This window comes from Drosophila elegans, unplaced genomic scaffold (assembly GCF_018152505.1).
Source record: "Drosophila elegans isolate 14027-0461.03 unplaced genomic scaffold, ASM1815250v1 contig_133, whole genome shotgun sequence".
In the NCBI taxonomy this organism is placed as follows: Eukaryota; Metazoa; Arthropoda; class Insecta; order Diptera; family Drosophilidae; genus Drosophila; species Drosophila elegans.
Window position 1 is genome coordinate 1794527 of NW_024545499.1, and position 10814 is coordinate 1805340.

At 48.5% G+C, this 10814-nt stretch overlaps 3 protein-coding genes across 3 annotated transcripts; all 3 read right to left on the reverse strand.

Moving 5' to 3' along the window:
• Positions 1–711: 711 nt before the first annotated feature.
• LOC108149672 lies at positions 712–2901 on the reverse strand. The gene is made up of 2 exons (XM_017277418.2): positions 1827–2901; positions 712–1765 (listed from the first exon to the last, which is right to left on the reverse strand). Exons 1-2 carry the CDS (start codon positions 2050–2052, stop codon positions 939–941), a joined length of 1053 nt encoding a protein of 350 aa, XP_017132907.1. The 5' UTR covers positions 2053–2901; the 3' UTR covers positions 712–938.
• Positions 2902–4245: 1344 nt separating this feature from the next.
• Positions 4246–6508, reverse strand: LOC108149665 (mesoderm induction early response protein 1). The gene is made up of 3 exons (XM_017277410.2): positions 5722–6508; positions 5060–5655; positions 4246–4990 (listed from the first exon to the last, which is right to left on the reverse strand). The coding sequence occupies exons 1-3, from the start codon at positions 6455–6457 to the stop codon at positions 4562–4564; spliced, it is 1761 nt and encodes a 586-aa protein (XP_017132899.1). The 5' UTR covers positions 6458–6508; the 3' UTR covers positions 4246–4561.
• Positions 6509–7536: 1028 nt separating this feature from the next.
• LOC108149668 (DNA replication licensing factor MCM4) lies at positions 7537–10720 on the reverse strand. The gene is made up of 7 exons (XM_041707456.1): positions 10533–10720; positions 10158–10471; positions 9172–10100; positions 8740–9111; positions 8313–8679; positions 7788–8240; positions 7537–7724 (listed from the first exon to the last, which is right to left on the reverse strand). Exons 1-7 carry the CDS (start codon positions 10603–10605, stop codon positions 7629–7631), a joined length of 2604 nt encoding a protein of 867 aa, XP_041563390.1. The 5' UTR covers positions 10606–10720; the 3' UTR covers positions 7537–7628.
• Positions 10721–10814: the final 94 nt, after the last annotated feature.

The following is a 10814-nucleotide window of genomic DNA, read 5'->3' on the forward strand; positions in this document are numbered from 1 at the left end:
ATGATACATATCTGCTAGCCTATATCGATGGTATAAATATCGATAAGAATAAACAGAAAAATAAGAATGTACACAAAACAAGCAAAAAATAATTGATTATTGCGTAATGTATCATACGCTTTCAGCAGAACAAACTTGATCACTGATTAGTGACTGATTCTGATTCTGCTAAATACGCCCAATGATAATCACCAAAGCTAAAGCGCAGACTTTAGAATTCATTTTTTCCTCAATACGGACAGCTCTAGTGTACATAGATCCGCTTCAAAATAACGATATCGTTCGATATCAACTAAAGTGCTATTTCCTATTAGAGTATTTCGCAGTCGCCATTGCACTTTCAAACTTCGACCATCCGGAACCCACTGAGCGACCGGGAGAGACCGTGAGCGGAAGAGAGCGAGCAAGAGTGCGTTACATTAACGGCGCATGTGGCGCGAAAATGCGGATAGATTTGTTGTTGTTGCTGTACTGCGACTGCTTGTTGTTGTTTTGGCCACATACACCACCCTTAAGGAACTTGTTTTGCACTGACAAAAATTTCGAGCCGCCCGTGGCTTGAAAAATGCGATTGCAAGAGCCGTGGCCGTGGATAATTGGGAACTCGAAACCGTGGGCGGAGAGCGGGGGTGCGCAGGTAAAAGGCGCAGGTGCACCGGAACGCAGATACAGGTAAAACCAAGCGGCTATCCTCAGAAAGAGACAAGTTAGTACGCTGGCGTGGTCGTCTATTTGAAACGTACATATGTAGGTATACTATAATATGGTATGTATGAAAGTGTGTTTATATAAAGGAAGGCAGGCCGGAATACTGATTACATGCTACGTATGTAGGCAGATCCACAGAGTTAGTCAGTCACGTTCTTATAATACTGTAAGCTAAGCTTATAAAGTACATTTCCCACATTCCCCCTGGAATCCGTATCCTGTTAGGATCCTCAGCCGAACTCCAGCTCCTCGATGAGCACGTTCTGCAGCTTTTGGCGCACCCGCAGTCGACGACGGTTGTCCAATCTCTGCAGGAAGGGCATCAGGCTGAGCAGAAACATGCGATCCGCCTCATCTTGAAGATCGCCTCCAGTTGGATCCGTGTTGGTTGCTGCATCCGTGCTGATGTACTTGAAGGGCAAATCGGAAGTGGGGGACTGCGAATTGGAGAACACCTTGGCCTCCGGCTCGCTCTTTAGGCTAGAGCTGTGGCTGGTATTGGTACTCTTGGCCTTGGTAACCGCCTGCTCCAATTCCTCATCATCGTCCAGCACTTCAATGGTGTACACGCCGGGGTTTGAGGCCTCTACCCGCTTGCTCCGTTCTTCATCCAGGTTCTCCGAGGCGGCATCTTCATCGAAGTCATCGTCATCCTCCTCCTCCTCCGCCTGATGCGGCTCCAGCTTGAACCGCTTGCTGTCCGGCGGGTGGCAGTCGCGATCCTCGAAGAACGAACTTATGTCCGAAAAGCTGGGTTGATGCAGCTCCGAATCGTAGCTATCACTGATCTCGCAAATGGGCTCCGTGGCCACGATGGGCATTGCGTCGTACTTTCCCGGTTCCAAAACATTGTTATTCTCTGTCCAGTGTCCGGGTGGGTGTTTTTTGCTGCTGCTTCGCGTCTGCCGCATGATATTCTCATGAACGGCGGGCTCCATGAACCTCATGTCGTTGTAGAAGCGCCACGACGAGGGCGTCTCATTGGACAGGTTATTGCGGATGTACACCTTGCGAAAGTTGTCCCTCAGGTGGCCCCACTTGATGCGGCAGATGTCGGCTGCAGAGGGGGACTGTTTTAGAGGGGACCATACCCATACAGAAGATCGACAAATAGTTACCTGGCAGATTCACATCCTGACCCACCTCGAACCAGACGGGCGTGATGTCGCTGCGCTTCTGGCCATTGGCATTGTTGCGCAGCCACAACATGGGTCGGCGGGAGACGGCGGCAATCAGGCGCTTCACCGTTTCGATGGGCAGCTTTGCGGTGTTGGTGAAGGCGAAGGAGGCCGATGCGGAGGCGACGGGGGCCGCCGACGATGACGCATTGTAGGCCAGCTCCATGTCCAGATCCGAGTTGCCAATAGCCAATCCCGATGGGCAGTTCCAGTTCCGATTTTCCCGGCAAGCGAATCGCGCAGCTCAAGCGCTCAGCCAGCACTGAAAATACGAAAAATACGGGCACTACGAAGTGTACGGCCCAACCAGCACAGCAACAACCAGTTTACGTGCCTTTTGGCGGTGCCGAGAGAGAATCGTGGAAAGAGCGGACGGAGGCGGCAGCGGCAGAGGAGACGGGAAGGAGAAGGAGAGAGGCTTGAGCAACAGGCTTTGCCACGAACCGAAGACTACGAAGAAGAAGAAGAAGAAGCAGGCGAGGCAGCAGAACAACAACTGAACCGCCTGGCAATATTATCCGGATGTTAAGCTTCCGCTGGCCGCAACTCGCTGTGTCGTATTTGCGCTTTTTACGGTTGTTAACTTCGCCGTTGTGGGCCCGCCGTAACGAATCCAATATGCTCTGCAACAGAAAGAGGTTAAAGCATTCCAGCCGTCCATTCAGCGACTTGAGCGGACATGTCACTCTCTCTCGGGCTAAACATTTTTCCAGAGATTTTACTGCCCCACCCCGCTTAGCCCCTAAAATAGATCCTTTTTGCAGGTGAACCTGCCGCAAAGGCTGGAAATTCATAGAGTAGCGTATAGAGCGCGGTGTAGCGTACTTTGTTTATTTTTATCAAAACTGGATTTTACTACGGTCGGCTGGCTGGTTGGTTGGAAATGGAGCTGGAGTGAACGTACAAAATTCACGCCACGCCAGTGGAGCCAGTACATTCATACATACATACATACACCTATACGAGGGTGTGTGGGAACAAAAGCTCCAGCTGGAACGATCGTGAGCCTGGAACCGAAGACTGTATCCGTTGTCTGTATGTACATTTCTATGTAGTAAAAATATATGTACATATACATACTTTGCACGTTTTGGGTTGAGTCTCCTCTTCTTGAGACTGCGAAAATGCAAGTGAGGCAGACACGACAATTGGCGACCGGGGTTATTTATCAGATCTGAAGCTTTGCGGTTAGGTTTCAGCTTGACATTTGATCCTCGCCGCAATTCCACACATTCGTATTCTCACAAACACAGATGTATGTACATATACGTGGACGGACAACCGACCAATAAGTGGGAATCCAACACCGTAATTGGCCATTTTCAAGAACGTCTTGCGAAGAAAACTAGGGAAAAAGATACAGGCATACATACTAATGTACGGACCGGTTCTTTGTTTTCATTCCGGTTAACTTAAAAGGAATACTTAGCTTGTACATTGCATCTGCCTTTGATAAATACGTGTAGTAAACTCCTTGAACCGGGCTTGTAAATATATTCAATAGTTTAATAGTTTAAATTGTATTATAGATTTTATCCAAACACGAATTTCTTTCAGAAATATGTATTTTTCCTTTCGAAAGAAACTGTTGATTATATATTGTTGTTTTATATAATATCATGCGGTTCTTTGATAAAATTTAAATAGACCGTGTTTTTCAAAAAGTTACATTTTTAATATTCTGTGGGTAATAAAAAAGTACGGAAACTTCGACACAAACAAGCTTGTTGCGAGGAACTTATTTTTTGTATGTGCAGCTAAAACGCCAAGATTGTTTTCTCATTAAAAAGTTTTGTTTCCGAATCCCAGTTATACTTTTTTAAGGTTTCTAATTAGAAATTTTAATTCCTAATCTAATATTTCAAAATGTACAATTTGCTTAATAAAATTTATTTTTTGATCATTTTGATATCCCACAAAAATGTTTGGTTGGCCAAGGTGTCATTTTCTGTGCACCAAAAAATATAATGAAAATCTTTATAATTTAATCTGCTTTTTTTTTAATTATATAAGGAGTTGAAAAATATATATTCATTTGAATCAGAAACTAATACGGATATTTTTTGGGCGTAATCAAAATATATTTCTAGAAAGATTTAAGTTTTAAATAGTTGTATATACATGCTATATATCTTCTTTCTAAATCGAACTATCCGGAATGCTTATGTGAATTAGTCATTTAGTTTGTTTTCAAAATGAATTCCAGACCGTCGTGCAGATAAGCTGGTAACGGAACTTACAAAATCCTGAAAGCTGATGTGCTATATCCAATTTCAAAAATGTTTACAGGTCAAAATATTTCAATTATTAAATTTCAAACCATTATCCCAAATCGCGAGAACATTTGATCGATGGCAAGTTAACTTCAAAGATATACTTATTACATTTATTGACATTCAACGAAACTCAAGGATTGAGCGAAAATATATTGTATATATAAGCGATAAGTACTTGGTTTCGGAATCGCATACTTAACAATAGAGAAATTCTTTACGGGGTATGAGAGATTTCGATTTAAGAATCTGGAATATATATGTTTAGTCATATGGTTTATACTACACGTACAGTATGCATATTTATAGTGAGTGGTAATGGTAATGAAGGCGCCCTGCTAATACTTCGCCTGGCCCAGCCTGATCGAAAGCGCCTGCGCTCGGTGATGATGGAGTTGCCGTTTACGCAGTGGCCAGGTTGGACTCCTCCTCGACGTTGTTGTCCTCGTCTTCCAGGGGCGCTGGGGCGGATGTAGATGCGCCCCGCTTGCGACTTCCTCCAGGCACATTTCCTGCCGTCTGACTCCCAGTCATAATGGAATAACTCTTCGAGGCGGGCTTTCGTGGACTTGCAACGGCATCTTTCTCCAGGGCGGACATGTCCCCGTTGCTGTGACCGTTGCTGCTGTGCGGGGAGCAGCTGCCGTTGCTGTTGGCTGCCCCAGTCCCAGCACCATTTCCATTACCACTCCCGTTTCCTGCGCCCGCCTCATTGATAAAGACGTCCATGTGATCGATGGTATCGTTCAGAGCAAAGCTCTGATCCCGGCGCTCGCTCTTCTTCCACAGGTAGTAGAAATGGACCAGCTCACGCATGGTTCTGGTGCGCACCTGAAAGAGCCCAACGAGCCCACAGATTACTCGCTAGGGGCGATCGGCGGGCGAAGGACGATCCTTTACCTGGTTCTGCCGTATCTGATAGAAGTCCTTGCCGAACCTCTGGATGCCCTCCTCGAACTTCAGGCACTCGTCCTCGGACCAGCTGCTCATGGTGTCGCTGAGGGGCAGGACATTCATACGCTTGCGGCGCAGCGCCTCCTTGAAGTCGTAGCCACACTGGACGAGCAAGTGAAGCGCCTGTTCGTTGTCCTTCACCACCAGCTCCTGGTCGGCGGCGGCACCGGTCGCAGGCAGTGCCTTGGGAGGCGTCTCAGGAGCGGGAGTGGTAGCCGGTGGTTCGGCAGAAGCACCTATAGCTTCAGCTTCCTCGTCTGCCGCACTTTCTGCCCCGCTTTCTGGTGGGACTATGGTTCGCGTCTCCTGGATCTTGGCCAAGTACTCCTCCACCTCTCGCTCGCTGACTTGGCTGGGCTCCCAGATCAACTGATCCTCGTTCTCGTAGGGTAATATGTCGCCATATTGCGAGAGGCCCTCGGGAATCTCCGCCTGAAAGTCGCGGCCCACCATTATAATCTTTCGGGCGTCGTCCAACTCGGACTCGCTTTCCTCCTCCTCCTCGGCCTCCACTTCATCGAAGAGCGTCTGCAGTGGAGTGACTATAAAAGGGTTACATAATGGGATCGTTAGGTTCAGTTTCTGTTACGGATTGGCTTAATACCTACATCTTTCAGTCTCTTCACCGCAGGGGGGTGCCAGATCGGAGAAGGACTCATCCGGATAAAGGTTGAGCAAGTGGGAGCGATGCTGCTTCTTGGGGCCTTCAGACGGTGATGCATCTTCTGTGTCCATGGATGAAGCTTCTCCTGTTTCCGGGAGAGATGTCTGCTTGTCCGGCACCTCCTTCCGCTCCTCCTGCTCCAAGCTTTCGTTGGGCTTTTCCACTTGCGAGGCGCTGCTCGAAGTGGAGGTGGACGCATGGGCCGCCTCCGTGTCCAATTCCTGGTACTGGCGCTTGGTGGCTCGACGGGCACGTCGTGAGCTACTGCCGGAGCGGTTGGAGCTGCTGACTGCCGGGGAAGCTGCCGATCCGCCGTACTTGGCCAGCAGCTCCTCGATGGGCATCTCGCTCTCCTCGCGCAGCGTGGCTATCTCGTCCTCGGCGCTGTGCGCCTCCATGTCGGCCAGGGCCTCCTCCTCGTTGAGCGTGGCCTCGTCGTCGAAGTCGTTGACCATCATGTCGATGGTGGGTTCAAAGGTGGTGTCCACCACCGACGAGGACGGCGACATGGGCGGCTGGACGCTGGTGCTGGTGTTGTCCGAGCTGGTGGCCGGCGACTTGCGGCGATGCCGCTTGGTGGGCGTGACGGCCAGGTCGCTGTTGGCCAGGCTGCCGGAGTCCGCCGACGCCTCGGAGGCGCTGTGCTGGGAGTGCTCCGACGATTTCCCGAACTCCATCATTTTCCGTACACACAGTGTGGCAGCGGTCAGAGCGCCAAAAAATCTGCAATACTCTAGCGCAAATCCACTAAAAATGGCACTACAATTGGGGTATTCGCTAGGCCAAGGGTATTCTCAAGCTGTTGAATCGTGGAGTTTTGTTCGTCTGATCAATAGTTTTGCTTTAATATCCATTTTGTTGGCGGGAAAATTGAATTTTGAGTTCTCTCTTTCTTCTTTTTAGGTTTGATTACTTCTAGTAGGCCGATCAGCTTTTTTTTTTCATCAGCGGGTGCCTGTGTGAATGGGTCACATCAACTTCTTCGCTACAACTATTTTGAGCGGCTGTGTGCAGACGCTATAACATATAACGAGATATCGATCAATATAGTTTACTTATTAACCGTAATCTTAAAACGAGAGCCAACGGTAATTGGGCCGGTCTGGCAACATCACATAGATAGGGATGAGTAAACTAGCTCATAACTTATCGGTATATTAGCGTGTTCGCGAATGTCATCGGTATATTATGGTTTTCGTGAATTTTATTGAAGTGCGAATACATATGCATTCTTTCCAATCGTTCATTTGACAGCAGAATGTATTTGTAACAAATTGTATTGTAACGTCCGATATGCGCAGATTTCAATCTTGACCGTATATAAAAAATGAGGATTTTCAAGTCTAGCTTTCAGCAAACGGTTTAGAAACAGTCAAATACCCGGATTCCTTTGGCGCATTAAAACGCATTTACCCTAATGCGCATTTATTTACACAGGAATTATACCGATATTTAACAATATATCGTTTGTGCCACCACTACAACAGCTGGCTTTTATATGCAAGGTTGGCGCAATTTTTGATTTCTTTCGAAATTAAAATCTATTTTGCCTGAAAATGTTCTGATCGCAGCACAACAATATGTGGCTGCTTCTACAATCTACCATCAGCTCCTCTTCCTTGTCGTCCATATTGGTAAATGCCATGGAAGCGTTATCAACATCCAGCTGAGCTTAAACTAAATCTTAAAGAATATTGCATACCTATTTAAATACCAATATTTTTCTAGTTGAAAAAATGTTTACGCAAACAGGACAACGTAGTTAGAAATTTTTTATTGAAAAACATTTTTTAGTTGCTCTTAAGAATAGGAATGAATGAGTTGATGGTTCCGAATGAGATAAACATAAAATTAACAAATACGAATAGTGTTTTTGCCCATGACAACAATAGCGCCTTCATCCTGAACCTCCTTCAGAGCATCCTCAAACTGCTCTCTTGTAATCATCTAGAATAGTTAATTAATTATGGTATTGTACTCTGACGGATAAACCAATATGTATATACTCACAATTTGTGAACCCTCTTTAATGTCGTTAAACAATTTCTGGTAGGGAACTGTTAGAACCTTGCCCTTTTTCTTGAGGTTCTCCTTGATGGCCGCCACTAGATCAGCACGTTTTTTGCGGGCTGCTGTGGATAGTCCGGTGGTGAGGATACCTACGTCGATCTTTCCGGACAACGGATCAGTGGCCGACTGCTTAAGAGCCTCACGATGGAGTCGCCAAGCCTCCTCCACGTCCAGCAGTTCCACCTCGTTGCTAAGCCGCACCTTGGCGTGCGCCTCCGACAGACGAATAAGACTCTCCAGCTGGCGCGGGTAGGCTGAGATCTGGCCACGTCCGGCACCCACCTTGCGCATATCCACATATGCCTGGATCAGTCGCTGCTGCGCCTCATCCGACAGCGTGGGCGAGAGATGCTCGCGGGCATAAGCGATGTAGTCGCGCAGAACGCTCATGTCCTGAAAAATAGATTTAAAAATAATCGTTTAATTGCAAACTTCATTAATAAAATAGCTCACAATTGTACTTACAAACATGGTGTCCTCCTCCTCGTGCCGGGTCACATAGTAGAGAGAGACCAAATGGCTCGCCAAACGCTTGTCAAAGATCTCATCTTGTGGATCCAGGACCAAAAAGATCAAATCGAAACGGGAGAGCAGGGTGTGCGGAAGCTGCACATTATCAATAATGTTCTTGCGCTTGTTCCACTGCGACTCGGCGGGATTGGCGGCTGCGAGGATGGAGGTCCTTGCGTTTAGCTGACAGATGATGCCCGCCTTGGCAATACTCAGCGTCTGCTGCTCCATCACCTCGTGGAGCACGCTACGGGTCGAGTCGTTCATCTTGTCGAACTCGTCAATGCAACAAACACCATTATCGGCCAAAACCAGAGCACCTCTGAAAATAAAAAACCATGTGAAACACAGTTCTAATGTGAAATCACGCTTTAATACTTACGTTTGCAGGACCAGCTGGCGTGTCTCCGGATCTTTGGTCACATAGGCGGTCAAACCAACTGCCGAAGAACCGCGACCAGATGTGTACTGTGATCTTGGCACCAGATTGAAGACGTACTGTAGCATCTGGGACTTGGAAGTACCCGGATCACCGCACAGAAGCAGGTGAATCTCCGATCTAAAGTTCTGACGGCCGAGAGTTGCGTGCTTCTTCTTTGTGCCGCCAAAAAGCTGCAGCAAGATGCCCTTCTTGATGTCGTCGTTCTCGTAGATTGATGGTGCAATGGCCCTGGCCAGGCGGTCATAGATGTCTGGCTTCTTGGCCAGCAACTGCAACAGCTCAACACGTTCTGGCGGGAAGATGTGATCCTTGCTGAAAGGTATTTGTTGTGAGGAAATGCTTTTCTGATCAATATTAGCCAACAAAGCTTACCCCTCCTCCTCCTCGTAAAGCCGCTTGTTGTCCACTTTGCGGAAGTGCACCACATCGACGTGGGTCTTGTACACGCTCTTCACTGAAGACCCGAGACCCCCGCTCTTTAGAGGGGTGGCCCGGTAGATTCCCGTGACGGTAACACGGTCTCCTGGCTGCACCTTGTCCACCAGATCGTTGTGGGCATACAGCAGCACATTGTGAGGGGTCTGCCCGGCTGCCATGTCGTCCGGTGACTCCTGAAGCTTGACGAGTTGCTTGTCCGTGAACTCGGATCGGTTGTGGATCAGGCGGAAACAGTGGTTCGTATTGCAGTTGGTGCACAGCGTGGGCTGGTTGATGCGACCGCGGTCCACCTCGACAGTAGTGCTGAAGGAGCAGATGTTGCAACTGAAGAAGGCCTCGCGCATCTCGGGAATAACGTTCGAAGAACGGATGACCATGCCGCTGATGCTGATTAGCTGGTCCATGTCCTCGGGATTCAAGGAGCGCATGTTGCGCGTCTTGTCTGCGTTAAAGGGACGCACTTGGATCTGGTGCTCCAGCAGGGCGGCCGGATATCGTTCAAAAAACATCTCGTTTATGGCCATGTCAAAACCAGGAATAACCTCCTGCGGATAGCAGATCAACTGGCGATACAAGTCCTGATCAAAGGTCTTCAGATGGGCACAGTTGAGATTTAGGTACGGCTCTTCCAAAGTGTGTATCTCCTCCAGTTTCTGCAGATACAACGGCTGATTCACATCGATGTTCTCGGAGATCTCGTCCTGCTCGGCACCGGGGTCAATGAATCGCATTATGAACGACTTGAACTTGGACTTGCACTGGCTGACAACGACATTTGTGCCCCAGACAACGAGTTGTGGTGCTTGCGAGGACTCAGAGACAGGATCGGTGGTCTCAGAACCCTTCTCAGGAATGGGCTCCAGCTGCATACAAAGGGCAAATTAGCTAAAGTTCTAGTTTTGCTGCTGGCTTCCACTTACCCCTGAGCCACCGCCAATGGCCACCTGGCGGATGCGCTTGTCCGTCCGGATGTCAGGACGTGCCCGCAGCGGAGTGCCTCTAATTCCGGAACGCGGGGTGCGAATAGAGCCCATCGAACTGGGCGTGCCGTAGTTGAGCGGCGAACTTAAATCGATCTCACTCATGTTGGCTCCCAGTCCTCGGGCCGGACTGGTGGCCGGCAAACTTATGTTTCCCGGTGATGTGGGCGGCAAACTGATGTTGTCCGAGGGCCGAACTCCGGCCCTACCTGGCCCCATGCGCATGGGAGTCTCCACATCGTGCGTAACAACGCCTGCAAGCAAAAAGACGCTTGGTTTCCAAACAATGTCACATATGCACACTCAAATATTTACCTCTCGTAGGCGTGCGGGCTCCCTGTTTTGGCGTGGCAGCTCCGACACTGGGCGAACGAGCGGGGCTTGACATATCCGTACAACTGTATATTTATTTAATCTGTCCTGCAGGAAAACTAGAACTGTTGTGACCAAAATTCGGACGATGCCTCGCTGGTGTCGCAGCTCAAGTAAAAATACGCGGGAAAATGCCAGCTCAAGTGCTGGAAAAGGTAGTTCGGTGAGTAAGCAGTGTTGCAAAACACGCTGCAGGGCCTTGCGCGCCAAATGTTAAGGAGTTTT